This window comes from Dermacentor silvarum, chromosome 3, assembly GCF_013339745.2.
Source record: "Dermacentor silvarum isolate Dsil-2018 chromosome 3, BIME_Dsil_1.4, whole genome shotgun sequence".
Taxonomy (NCBI): domain Eukaryota; kingdom Metazoa; phylum Arthropoda; class Arachnida; order Ixodida; family Ixodidae; genus Dermacentor; species Dermacentor silvarum.
This window is the reverse complement of record NC_051156.1, coordinates 99,950,352-99,965,166: the sequence shown is the minus strand read 5'-3', so window position 1 is coordinate 99,965,166 and position 14,815 is coordinate 99,950,352. Positions and strand designations below refer to the sequence as shown.

At 51.3% G+C, this 14,815-nt stretch overlaps 1 protein-coding gene across 1 annotated transcript; it reads left to right on the top strand.

The window, feature by feature from the left end:
- Window positions 1-2,983: 2,983 nt before the first annotated feature.
- LOC125943905 (uncharacterized) lies at window positions 2,984-10,350 on the top strand. Its single transcript, XM_049663458.1, has 2 exons — window positions 2,984-3,704; window positions 8,427-10,350. The coding sequence occupies exon 2, from the start codon at window positions 8,902-8,904 to the stop codon at window positions 10,024-10,026; it is 1,125 nt and encodes a 374-aa protein (XP_049519415.1). The 5' UTR covers window positions 2,984-3,704; window positions 8,427-8,901; the 3' UTR covers window positions 10,027-10,350.
- The last annotated feature ends 4,465 nt before the right edge of the window (window positions 10,351-14,815 follow it).

Genomic DNA, 14,815 nt, shown 5'->3' with positions numbered 1-14,815 from the left:
CTCTCTAATTTTTTCTCTAATCCTTGTAAATACAGCATGAACAACAGAGGTGACAGAGGGCACCCCTGCCTAAGCCCCTGCTGTATCTCTATAGGCCCAGATACCTTGTTTTCCCATTTTATAAGCACCCTGTTACTTTTATAGATATCTTTTAAAAGATTTGTTACTCCATCTTCCACCTCTAGAGTGCCCAGTATGTCCCACAAATCCTTTGGATTACACTGTCATAGGCTCCTTTGATATCCAGAAAGGCAAGCCATAGGGGCCTGTGTTCCTTTTCTGCTATTTCAATACACTGTGTCAATGAGAACAGATTATCTTCTAACCTTCTTTGATGGATGGATGATGGATGGATGGATGGATGGAGTGGATCCCCCAGGACCTGGATGGATGGATGGATCCTTTCCACCCATCGCTGAGTCTGAACCTTTTGAATCGGGCGGTGGCATACGCCACCTGTAGCCATGACTATGTTATGGGACATAATTTGTACTTTGTGGCTGGGTGAAATTTCACGCCTGCCTTGATTTTATCCACCAATCAGATAACCTCTGTTTGGTTATTTCTACCCGCTTAAAGTCTATTTTGCCTTCACTGTCCCTAAACCCCAATGCTTTGAAAAAATCAGCCTTGCACTGCAGGGTTAAGCCCTTTACAGAAAAGTATGAGGTGTTCAGCCGTTTCCTCTTCTCCACACGCACAGCACAACGTGTCTATACCTTGGTACTTGACTCGGTACATCTTAGTCCGCAATACTCCCGTCCTGGCTTCAAACAACAAAGAGCTTCCCCTAGAATTATCGTAGATATTTTCTTTGGCAATTTCTTGCTTGAAAGTTCAGTATGTTCCCAGTGCTGATTTCGTCTGCATCCCCGTTTTCCACAGACCCCACGAGTCCGGTACAGCAGCGCCGCGGCGCGGGAGTTCACACAAAAAGGTCCTCGCTCCTTCCATGCATTCACGCGGCGCTTTGGACACTCTCCCATATTCTAGGTCACTCTAGTTGCGTGTTGCGTGGCTCGAAAAGCGTTGACTTCGCGGGAAACAGCCAGAAAATGCCTCGAGTGTGTAGTGTTGAGGGCTGTAGAAATGGCCCAAGGCGCTTGATCAGGGGCAGCGGCAGTGTTGACTCGATTGTGTCCTTTCATGTGGTGTCGCGCGGAGAGCCCCGGCTCCCCGGCGTTCGCAATGGCTCAGTGCTCTGCCGATAAGAAAACGCCAAGAGAGCCAGAGAAACCGATGGTGTGCTCTCTGCATTTCTCGCCCTGGGAGTATGTGTATAATCTTGCCCTCGGAAAGTATCTTGGCGTGCCCCAGAGGCCAGTCCTTTCTCGAGCAGCTGTTCCCTCAATGCGGCCTTCATCAAACCCCCCACCGGTGCCCCTGCAGCAGCAAACTGGTGGCTCGGTGAGTGTTGAATGTCATTAAATAAAGCCACGAAATAACCATACCGAGTACGTGCGCAACTTTCTACGCTTGTTCTGTCGGGAACATCGTCGCCTGGTGGACCGGACGCTTCTTCGCCTTCCGTCGACGAAAACGAAGCTCTGCTTTCCGTCGGCGCGGCCGGCGGCTCACCGCCATCGCACGCAGGAAACACCTACCGCTCGAGCACGGAGGTTCATTTCGCGCTCCGTTTCACTGAATATCGCTGAAATGCAGGCGAGCTCTTCGTTGCAAGGTTCAGCGGCAGCAACGGTATCCATCGCGGCGAACGCACACGCAGCGACCATGCATTTAGCCATGATGCATCCAGCGCCTCGGCCGTTTACGCAAGCGGTGACGTATCATGGCGCATTCTGATTCGCTGAGAGCAATGCAATCTGTGACGACACTGTTTCAGCGCCAAACCTGCGGTGAAAGAAATTGAGGAAGAGATATATGGTCTTTGTTTACGAATTTCTCCGCTAATAACTCATATCTTTGCACCCAACAAAAACTGCATGCATTCCTGAAGGTCCCTCTTTTATTCCAGCTGAACTTCCTGTTTCTCTTTAGTGTCCCTTTAACGTGGACTTTCTAGGTGCGCCACCGTCGACTTGGCTTTCGCGAGCAAAAAGTAAAGAAAAAAGCAAGCGCTTTAGGAGAGGAGGCGGCGGAGGAAAGAGTAGATGGCGGTACTTTTCTTATGGCGAATTCCATTGGGAGAACAGGAGCACTCAAAAGCACGCTGAAAGTGCTCGTTCCAGAGGCGACGTGTTTCAGTGGTCGAACAGGAGTGGGAGCGCCGTCATCCAGTGGTAGAACAAGAGCAGTTTCGCGGCGCCGAGAGCAGCTGGGAGCAGTCCGGACTGCTCTCGCTTGAAGAGCGGAGTACGGAGGCTTAAACCGTCATATCCTCCTCATTTCTTTTTATTTTGCTTCAGCCGGCGCGCGCGGCAGCAATGGCGGCAGCCTAGCGTGGTTTGTGTTTTGACACCGCTGATTTTGACGTCGGTGATACGAGCGAGCTTCGCAGCGATTTAGCGACAGATCCTGGCATTTCTAGTCCGCCTTGCTTCTCGTCGGATGCGCGGGGGGCAGCGGCAGCAAAGTGTCTTCGCCTTGCTGAAGTGCTTGAGACGCTCGACGGTGACAGCAGCGAAAGCTGCTAGAGCTCAACTTGAGATGATCTTCGCAGGCGGAAACGTTGAGGAATGCGTCGGCGCTGCACAAAAGTATGTAGTACAATGCCGCAAACGGTGACAGCGTTAAGCCCGACAGATTACAAGATGATCAGGCGTGTTTTGCCGCTCTCCTGCAGAGAATGGTGGGACGTCAATTGCTTTAGTCACATGGTACATTTCTCCTCACAAGTAAGTCCCCCTCTCACATGCTCTCCGAATGCACGCCGTATTCCAGTGACGGGTCGAGTGTGCCTGCTCTCACTGCGCTGTCACCCGACTCCGCACTGCGCGGCGCCCTGCTCCTCTTCTCCCAATGGAATTCGCCATTATATAGGGATTTTAGGCGCACCTGCTTCTCCAGCCACTATAGCCAGGTTTTCGGCTCGTTAATGGATCAGCGTGCAATTTTCAACACCTCATCCGCCTTACGTTATAGGTATAGCCATGCCTCGGGCAGCAAATAGCGCTACGGCGAAACAAGATGTTGTTAGCACTTACATGACGTACGTTCCTTCAGTTTCGCGGCCGCTGAGGGAGAGGTGGCTTGACGACGGCGGTAGCAAATGCGACAGAGGACTTGATAAGAACTTCTCTGACGTGAACGCAGTTACTGAGCCGCCGGCAGCAGCACTCAAAGTCAGCCCAAACGCTGGAAAATGTGATGCCAGTGCTCGGGAGCGCCAAGTTTCTAGCTGTGCACGGATCCAGGTCAGACGAGACAACCCCTTCGAGACAACCCCTTCGAGTGTGAAGTCGTCCTGTGTGACGAGAGTGAAAAGCGAGAGCATCTGAGGTAATTTCTTGAATACTGCATTTTCTCAGGCGACAAGACAGTCATTTTCTTGTGTAAAAGGGACAGGGTGGAATACCTGACGGGTGATTTGACTCTGGGTGGCTTTAAATGCGACTGTATCCACGAATGCGTGGAGGCTTCTGACCGGCAGCGAGCACTCGATGACTTTGGCAGAGGCAGAGTACCAATCTTGATCGCCACCGACCTTGAATCTCGGGCGTTGGACGTCGAAGATCTGACGCATGTCTTCAACTACGACTATCCTTTAAACATAGGAAAGTAGCTGTATCGAGTACAGCGCGCAGGTCGCGCTGGGCGTCGTGGTTTGTCCGTTACGCTCGTAACCCGTCAGGAGTGGATGCAGGCTCGTGATCTGATTGACGTTTTGGAAGAGGCCGACCAATATGTGCCCCAGGAGCTGTACGCCATGACTGACCATTTCGACGCCTGGATAAAGCGGTGTGCCAAGAAGACTTCCACAGACTGCCGCCGAAAGGACTCCAGCGATGGTGACCAGTGGCGAAAACGAATTTGGGTCATTTTAAGAGCGCCTTTGCGAAGTGACGTGTTCATCAGCACACGTGCAGCAGCGGCCACTTGTAACGCAGTTATATACTATTTCTGTCAAGGCAGTTGATGTATAGTTGATAAGTATTTCTGTATGGCGTACCCTGGGCCGCGATTTTGTAGCGATGCCTTATGGCTTATTCTATAGTAGACTTATCATCCACCGCTCACGGTCAGCTGATCCCGTTGATAACGCCAGCGGACCGTCGCTCTGACCACTGACAAAGCGCGATAAGCGCGAAAGCGCATTATTACCGGAACGGCATCGCTATAAAATATCGGCCCTGGACGGGTTGCCTTTGGCTACAATAAATACCGTACTACATGCAGAACGTATCACAGAGAACTAGACAGGCACGTAGCCAATATTTTTAAATGCGAATCATTTCATGGCGAACATTCGCCTCTTTGATGGTATCTGTCTGTCTGTCTGCCGCGACGCGCGAAATGGAGGTCACTCAAGACCAGCCGACGACAGATTCCCGCCTCCTCCACATGTGGGAAGCGCACGAAGGCCTCATGCGCAGGTGGCGGCATCAACGGCACAACAAGAAGCTTCGCCGTCGCATCGCGAAACTCGATCGAGACATTGAAGCCCACAGCGCCACACTCGAACGTCAGCAATGGGGCCAAATTTGCAACAGCCTGAATGGCCAGATGGGCTGTAAGAAAACGTGGCATCTGCAGCGACACCTCATTGACCCCGGTAGTTCCAAGTCGGCAGTACGCAAGCAATTCGAGCGTATAATCCACCAATATCCGGGTACCGACGAAGAGCTGCTGGAGGAGCTCGCCAACCGGTACATCAATACCTCCCACCAGAATCAGAAGAGCAGCAGCGCTAATGCAACAACAGTACAACTGCCACAATACACTGGAATCCCCAACCAAGAACTGGACGCCGACATCTCGGAGGCAGAGGTCGGCGCCGCGCTCCACAAGCTGCGTACAACATCGGCGCCCGGCCCCGACGGTGTGACCAACAAGACGCTGCGAAACCTCGATTCAAAGTCGGTAGGGGCCATCACCAAGTACATGAACGAATGCTGGAAATCCGGACAATTACCCCCGGAATGGAAACACGCCAGAGTCACCTTTATACAGAAACCGGGCAAGAAACTCGACCTCGGAAATCTTCGACCCATATCCCTCACCTCTTGCTTGGGCAAGCTAATGGAATACGTCGTGTTCTGCCGTCTACAAAACTACACGGAAGAGCACAACCTACTTCCCCCCACTATGCTAGGCTTCCGAGCTCACCTATCCACCCAGGATGCCCTCATCCAACTGCACCATGATCTCCTAAGACCAGAGAGTGGTACAAGCACCAAAGCCTTACTCGGCCTAGACCTTCACAAAGCATTTGATAACGTGAAGCATACTGCCATAGTAAACAGCTTGGCCGAGTTGCAACCGGGAGAACGCACGTACAATTACATATGCGCTTTTCTATCCAACCGTACGGTCGAACTCTCGGTGGGCAATCTAGTCTCCAAACCGATCAAACTCGGAGATCGCGGCACTCCTCAAGGAGCAGTTTTATCACCTTTCTTATTTATTCTCGCAATGAAGTCGCTACCATCCAAACTCGACACGATACCCGGCCTGCGACACACTCTCTATGCCGACGACATTACGCTCTGGACGACCACGGGTACCGACGGACAAGTCGAAGAGACCCTGCAGAAGGCAGCCGACACAGTCGTCCAGCATGTGACTGACGCGGGTTTAGAGTGCTCGCAGAGCAAATCGGAGATACTAATACTGCGACCCCCAGACCGGCGCAGAATAAAAACCCCACTACCCAACATTAACGTGTACGTCAACAACACTGCAATACCTCACGTGGATTATATGAGGGTCCTGGGCCTTTTTGTACAAATAATCGCCACAACTTCACAATTGATCGTCTCACCATAGCAGTGAATCACACGGTCCATTTAATTACCCGAGTGAGGGCACGCAAGCAAGGTATGAAGGAGAAGGAGCTACTCCAAATCATCCACTCCTTTGTCATCTCAAGGCTCACCTAGCTACGCCCTTCCCTACCTACATCTACTCCAAACTGAAAAAGCAAAACTGGACCGCCTCATTCGCAAAGTGTACAAATCTGCGCTGGGGCTCATCCGTACCACCTCTACCGAGCACCTCCTAAGCCTGGGGTTGCACAATACCGTGGAAGAACTTCCAGAAGCACACCGCATGGCGCACATTCACCGACTACACGAAAGCAAGACAGGCCGTTGGATCCTGGACCGCATCGGGCACAGAGTGTCTCCAACGCACAACGATCCTGCCACCGTTCCCCCCAACATCAGAAGAGGTTCATCATCAAGCAACTGCCAAAGAACATGCTGGCAGGTCATCACGACGGCAGACGAAAAGCGAGAGCTCAAGCCCTGCACAAAACACACGGGTCCAACTCCGAAGCAGCATACGTTGACGCTGCTCAATATTCCTTGCCACATAACACGCACGCAATTAGCGTAATTAGCCTCCCCAAGATAATCAACAACAATAACAACCAATTTACTCCCCGAGAAACACCAATACGGACGGCCTGTTCTGTGCGTGCCCTCAACTCGGCCGATGCAGAAGAGGCGGCCATTGCCCTCGCTGCAGCAGCCGGATTTACAACTATAATCAGCGACTCAAAGACCGCCATATCCAACTTTGCACGTGGAATCGTGGCCCCAGCCACACTACGACTACTGCATCCCCTACTCTCCCCTAAACAACAAGATAGTGAAGAAGAACCCACCCCAATTGAATTGATATGGGTCCCGGCTCACGCAGGGAACCCGGGGAACGAGGCGGCCCACCAGTGTGCTCGAGGATTCGTCAGCCGAGCGATGGGTCCCGTCTCCGACCCAGGGGACCTGGTCAGCGAGCCACTAACCACATACCACGAAATTGCCCAATACTACCGCCTCGCAAGACGGACACAACCCCCACCTCATCCCAAGCTCACCAAGGGACAAGAAGTCACTTGGCGCCGACTCCAAACGCACTCCTTTCCCAGCCCACAAATATACGCACACTTTTACCCTGACTTGACAGACCCACACTGCTCATTATGTGGGTCCATAGCCTCCTTAAATCATATTCTCTGGGACTGCAGAGAAGATCTCCCCCCACCAGATCTCCTGGCCGCTCCCTCGCCTGGAGCGTGGGAAGCGATACTCATGAACCCGAACCTGGAGGTTAAACTTCGGGCCATCAAAAGAGCTGAGGAGGTGGCTGTAAGGCACCACCTGGTAGCCACCCCTCACTAAGCAAATTAACAAAATAAAGTTGTTTCCTCCTCCTATCTAGCCGCCTACGTCTTGGTGCTCTCATGGTCGTTTGGTTAACTTTGCCTGTACCAAAATTGGCATGGCATGATAACAGTGTATGACGAACATAAATCCATAATTCCGCTAATCATGCCGCTCACTTTTCCGTCGTGGAAACCTCCGCATGTTATAGCAATTTCTAAACTCGCAATAATACAGACCCGTAGTCTCTCACTGCACAAGCTCACGGTTACAGATGACAGCTTTTTCACTTTGCGTGCCCAATTTGTTGCGCGCCGCCTGCCACCCAGTAGCAGACGACAGGCGCCGCTCAGCACCGTTCCGTCTGCTGACCGCAGCGCCATTTGTCACTCATAATGCGGAGAAGGGGTGAACCACGCTCCAGACGTACGCACGGGTCTGTCGGCGCACCTGCTTCCCCAGCCACTGTAGCCATGCTTTCGGCTCGTTCGTGCATCAGCGTGCAATTTTCAACACCTCATCCGCCTTACGTTATAGGTATAGCCATGCCTCGGGCAGCAAATAGCGCTACGGCGAAACAAGATGTTGTTAGCACTGACATGACGTACGTTCCTTCAGTTTCGCGGCCGCTGAGGGAGACGCGGCTTGACGGCGGTAGCAAATGGGACAGAGAACTTGATAAGAACTTCTCTGACGTGAACGCAGTTACTGAGCCGCCGGCAGCAGCACTCAAAGTCAGCCCAAAAGCTGGAAAATGTGATGCCAGTGCTCGGGAGCGCCAAGTTTCCAGCTGTGCACGGATCCAGATCAGAAGAGACAACCCCTTCGAGACAACCCCTTCGAGTGTCTCATAAAGTCGTCGTGTGTGACGAGAGTGAAAAGCGAGAGCATCTGAGGGAATTTCTTGAATACTGCATTGTCCCAGGCGACAAGACAGTCATCATCTTGTGTAAAAGGGACAGGGTGGAATACCTGACGGGTGGTTTGACTCTGGGTGGCTTTAAATGCGACTGCATCCACGAATGCTTGGAGGCTTCTGACCAGCAGCGAGCACTCAATGATTTTCGGAGAGGCAGAGTACCAATCTTGATCGCCACCGACCTTGAATCTCGGGCGTTGGACGTCGAAGATCTGACGCATATGTCTTCAACTACGACTATCCTTTAAACATAGGAAAGTACCTGTATCGAGTACAGCGCGCAGGTCGCGCTGGGCGTCGCGGTTTGTCCATTACGCTCGTAACCCGTCAGGAGTGGATGCAGGCTCGTGATCTGATTGACGTTTTGGAAGAGGCCAACCAATATGTTCCCCAGGAGCTGTACGCCATGACTGACCATTTCGACGCCTGGATAAAGCGGTGTGCCAAAAGACTTCCACAGACTGCCGCCGAAAGGACTCCAGCGATGGTGATCAGTGGCGAAAATGAATTTGGGTCATTTTAAGAGCGCCTTTGCGAGGTGACGTGTTCATCAGCACATCTGCAGCAGCGGACACTTGTAACGCAGTTATATACGCTTTCTGTCAAGCCAAGCCAAACCAATCAAATTGCATGAGCGCAATTCAGCTCCGTGTTTCTTTTGAAATTTACGATAAGGACCCAGGAACCCAGAGGAACCTCCAAAACAGCCACCGGAAGTCTAGAGGCAGCTAACGAGACTATCTGTGCCCCTAAGGGGGCATGGAGAATCGACCAGGCGTTCTGGATATCACCACCAGCGATGCGGCAGGTAGCAGCCCTGTTGGGCCTATGATCCCTGACCCAACATCGACGACTCAGTGGCCCCCGCTCACGTCACGTTCCTGGGCTGACGCAGTCGAAATGACTGAACTGCAAAGGCAAGCACAAAACCCCTTTTCTATTCTCGCTGATGACTCCAATGACCCTGCCGATTGGGACATGGAACAGCAAACGCGGAGGCAAAGAAAACGGCTGCGACCGCGGGACGCTGATAAGCACGTGCGCAATCGACACTGGAAGCATGGCTTTGCAGAGGACGCTCTGCAATGCGGCTCAGATTCGGATCAAGAAATTGAGATTACCAGCCAAACGCGCACTCAACAGGACCCCGCGCAGGCCAAGAAAGCCACAGAAACAGCGAACCTTTATCCGAATGCAGTTTTGCAGGACACCACCACTATAATAGTCAGACCTAAGTCCGCAACGTCTATTTTGTCGATTCCAGACACAGTGCTAAACGCCTGGCTCAAAGAACGCCTCCGTAGCGAAACGCCGGCCACCATCCGCAAACAGCTTCGCGCAAACGTGATTGCCGTGGATATTCCTGCAGATGTAGCAACGCAATCATTTCTAAAGATAGAGAAACTTGGCCCTGTTCCAGTGCAAGCCTACGTCGATCCACCGAGAGACGCGATCAAAGGCGTCATATATGGCGTCAGCACAGAATTTACTGACGAAGACATTCGAGCTACAATTCGCCCCCTGCAAGGCGGACCAAAAATTTTGAATGCCTACCGGCTTGGTAAATCAAAGCAGACTGTTCTCGTAGTGCTTCCCGGAAATAAGCTCCCGCGTCACGTACGAATGGAGTATATTGCGCATCAAGTCCAACCTTTCCGCTCGACGCCTATCTTGTGTTCGCACTGTCAAAGGATTGGTCACAAGGCGAACATTTGCCCACATGAAGCACGATGTGGCAGATGCCGAAGAACACACACTGCAGGCGAAATCTGCACCGCTACGAAACCACGCTGTCTACATTGCCAAGGTGAACATGTTACGGGCGATCCCAGCTGCCCGCACTACAAACGCGAACTACTCATTTGTCGCAAACAAGCTGTGTAGCCGTCACTCACACGCCGCCAGGCAATTGCCAGAACTAAGGCTGAGACACACGCTAACAAATCTACGTCATTAGAAGTCGCGGAACCCGAGAACAAAGGTAATACAGATGTTCAGAAATTACCAAAGGAAGTTCTTGATGCGCAAGCACACTCGAAAGAGCGCCAAAAAGCCTCTACAAGGCAACCTTTGCCCAAAGGCACCTTGACACAGCTGAGAAGGAAACATACCGAGGTCAAATGTCAGGGCACCACTAATACACCAGAGATAAAGAAAACTTTCGTCCAAGAGAACCGTATGAAAGAGCGACAAAACACGGGGCCGGACAATAATTTGCCCACTGCCAGCTTATTTATCACAGCTAGTGGGAGATGTAAGCGAAGCTAAGCAACAACGCGAAGCTGGATTACGCTACTCATTCGATATTCAATGGCGGCGGTTCGAAGTACTGCTGGAGCGTATGCAGAGCGCTATCATGACTATGCAGCAAACGATGGGCCAACTGGCAGCTCGTATTCTTGCACTAGAGAGACAGACACAACCCCGCATGCCTACTGTAGCGAGACTCGAAGAACAGGAGGTGAACCAGGGTTAGCGGCTTCTCCGTAGTCATAGTACAAGCTCAAACATGAATCAGCCCTATGATATCATCGATCACCCAACGCATTTGTTGCAGTGGAACTGCCGGAACTTCACTCTCGCACATGCAGAACTCTCCTTATGTCTACAACGTAACCGAATTCCAGTGATCCTCCTTCAAGAAATGGACGCCCCACCAACACTGCAGTTGACTGGCTACAACAAATACCGCCAACCTTGTATACCACGCAAACTGAAGGGCCGCCACATGGGCTCAGACCTCACCGCTAGAGGCTTAGCTGGCGTGTTCGTCGACAAACGCCTTCCGCAAGTTCAGATCGACACTCAAGATTTGTGCACACCCCACCGCGAGATCGTTCTAGTTGCTATGACATTAGAAAATTTCCGACTTACAGTTGCTTCAGTTTATATACGACAAGGTTGTCAGCCCGGAGACGACATGAGTTGGGTGTCGAGTCTAAAACAGATATGTCCCACTAGACATATCATTATAGCTGGCGATTTCAACGCGCCACATACCCAGTGGGGCTACCGAATAGACACACCGCGCGGCCGAGCACTTATAGATGCTATGGAGAAAAGCGACTTCAACATCGCCAATGTCCTTGGAGTCTACACGAGAGCAGCGCTACATGCAGGCCAACAAGACAGCACGCCAGATTTGACGCGGATGTCGCAAGACTTGCGCTTACGTTGGCAATGACAAGAAAATAGAGACGGGTCTGACCATCATCCGATTCTACTTAGCATAGAGAATATCAGTCGAACCTGCACAAAGACTAGAACGACACACACGACAAACTGGGACCGTTTCCGCAAGTTGTACGTGGATGGCACGGGTTCTTTCCTGGACAGACTAAAAATAGCAAAGCAGAGGGCTACAAAGGTGACGCGCACGCGTTGGAAAGATCCTGCTCCGGACTTGCACATGCTGAACCTCATAGCTTCAAGGCTTAGGGCACAACAGCAAGCCAAACGCCACCCAAAAAAATGTTGAATTTCGCATCATTCATAATCGTGCAAAGGCTGCAGCCCGAAGGTACGCGAAGGAGCTATGCCGTTCGCGATGGCATCGTACATGCAGTGGACTAAACCATCGTACTAACCCTTCTCGTTTATGGCACCTGGCATCTATGCTTGATCAACCCGCCCAAGCAAAACAGCCCGCGCGCAGCATTGCCCTCAAACAGGGACTATCAGAGCAAGATTTCGCCACTCAACTTCGTTACCCCGTTTTTCCCTCTCGCCGTTCGGACTGCAACAGTCAACGGATCAACTGTAGAGGCCCAGCAGAATACCGATGCAACGCATATGCTTGATCATCCATTCACTATTGCCGAGCTGCGGTACGCACTCATGAAAGTGAATTGCAGTAGTTCACCTGGACCCGACCCGGTTTGACATATACGACTCTCTGCAATCTCCCAGATGAAGGAATGTCAGACCTCGTCGACCTTATTAATGAAGTATATGGGAAACCGGAATTGTACCGGAAGGGTGGAAAAATTCCCTGGTGATTCCTATCCCCAAACCAGGCAAGCCAGCTACAATAGCAAAGAACCTTCGACCTATTTCCTTAAAATCACATTTGGGCAAAGTCATGGAAAAAATGGTGGCCGAAAGACTTCACTGGTTCCTCGAAGTTAAACGAAAGCTCCATCACACACAAACAGGCTTCCGTGCTCGCTTGTCGGCGCAAAGACAGCCTCCTTATGGTACATGACGATCTAACCTCTGAGCGCTTGCAAGGCCCTCGAATACTAGCCAGCGTTGATATACATAAGCCGTTTGACAACGTAGAAGTAGATGCTATGTTGCAAGAAATGCACGCAGTAGGACTAGAAGGTCGCATAGTGACATACATCACGTCACTATTGACAAACCGCACTCTTCCAGTCAAGATAGGAGATCGATTCTCGCCACTTCATTACATCACACATGGCCTGTACTGTTTAACATAGCCATGCCCCTGTACTCTTTAACATAGCCATGCACAGTCTCGCAAAGATAGACAGGTTGCATCACTCAATATACGCAGACGACATCACAGTATGGACCACGGGAGGGTCACTTGGTGAGCAGCAAGATGCCATCCAAGCAGCTTTAGATACAATACAGTGTCATCTTTTAGCACTTGACTCTCTCCTTCCCCGTCAAAATCACAGTATATTGTGCTTGGTCCAAAGAAGATGAGGGAAGAAGCAATAGCCTTAATGAATGTGCCGGAAATACAAGGAAGCCCGATCGAAAAAATACAGGACCTCAGAATTCTTGGACTCACTATATCGGACACAGGAAACCACATGGCATGGCTTCAGCAGACACTGAGCCGTTGCCGAGCAACACAAGGACTCCTCCGAAGACTCACCAGTCGTAAGTGGGGCCTCAGAGAAGACACCCTGGTTATAATGACGAAAAATCTCATCACATCGAGAATTCTGTACGGCTTCCCTTACACACGAACCACGGTAACGATGCGTCGTCACCTCGAAGCAGCTCATCGTCAAAGTATACGTATAGCGTAGGGTTTGCCGAAGCATACTCCAAGCCATGTGCTTTACTCAGAGGCACAAATTAACACACTTGAACTAAGGGAGGACGCAAGATGTGCCCAGGTGCTGAGGCTAGCCGCTACGTCTTCCGGCCGAAGAATACTCGCCCAGGTCGGTCGGAATCCACAAGCTCCTCTTCTCCCGACTCCTTCGGCGCCGTGGCTGCCCGTGATGTCGGCCATTGTTCACCCCCTTCCAACCAACGCGGGAGTAAATGAAATAACTCGCAGTCGTTACCATCACCGCAGAGCCATCCTCAACGATAGTACAGCTCAATGCATTTACACAGATGCTGCTGTTTCACAGAATCACGTCAGTACTGCCTGGACGAACGAACAGCGACGGCAGCAACACAGCAACTACTACTCATAGCACACCATTAAGTACGACCGGTGCAGAACTACAAGCGATTCTAGAGGTTGCTCAGGCAGCCAGATATGGCCGCCTCGAGCATCACCGCCCTCTACACATATACACGGATTCGCAAGACGCCGTACGCGAACTTAGCAAGATTGACGCACACCCGCTGGCAGCCGCCATCCACGAAGAAGCAACACTTCTGCGGCATAAGGAAACTGAGCTGCACATTCATTGGACACAGAGTCATATGGGCGCAGGAGGGAATGAGCGAGCGGACGCGCTCGAGCGGGGAGCAAATTTGCAAAGTCTTTGCAAAACCAAGCCAAACAGACCTTTCGCTCGTGATAACTAGGTTTAGAAGAGTTAAACATCAGCCAATTTTTAGGAGACAGCCCGGTTTCGGCTGCTCCGGAGAGATATCTCGCCTCAGCGAGTGTCTCAATCTGCCATTGAAACATTCATTCGGTGATCCCGATCTGCCATTGGAAGACTGTTGCTAAGGAAAAAAGAGCAGAAAATGCTGCTCCGGAAGTGCCCCGAATCTGTCACGTCTGCCCAGGTATAAGACTCCGTACAGTCGAGTTTGCGCCTGCTCTGGCGACGAGACAAGTACTGGGAAGGTGGCTCCGCAGCTCGGCCGACTCGATGCGTTTTCTTTCCCGCGCACTACACATCGTCTCGGCCACGGTTGAAGCGTTTTTGTTTGTTCTCCAGCATCCCTTATTTTTTTGGATACGTCTTGCGACGGTGAAATGGCATGCGCTTCATCGACAAGCGTCGAAACTGACGGAGGTGAAAAAAAAGGCAAGTGGAAGCAGCGATACTGCTGCGTAAAGGACTGTCACAACCACGAAGGCCAGCCCGGGATAAAGTTGTACAGGTTTCCTGGCAAGTCTTACGAAATCGAACGGCAAAAGAAATGGATCACATCTGTTAGGAGAGTAAAGTAAATCAGCTTCTTTAATATTTGTGAGAAGGGTTGGTTTTGTAAATCGTGCTACATATGCGTGTTTCACAGCTCGTTGTGCGACGCCAGCGGCCATGGCCAGCTGCTAAACATTTAAAAGAAATTTGTTACGACTGTGCTGATTTGACGACTGCTTGCCGTCGCCTTAGCATTCGGTATGATCAGCATTGCACTGGCATGTGCGATGAGCAATATTTTATGCCATGGAAGCCTGTTTTGTGCTGGCGAGCGCTAATTTATATACGATCATCGTTACGGCCGCTGGCGCTTGAGAGGCGCGGTTTCACATGGTGCGATTTTTTTTCTGATTTAC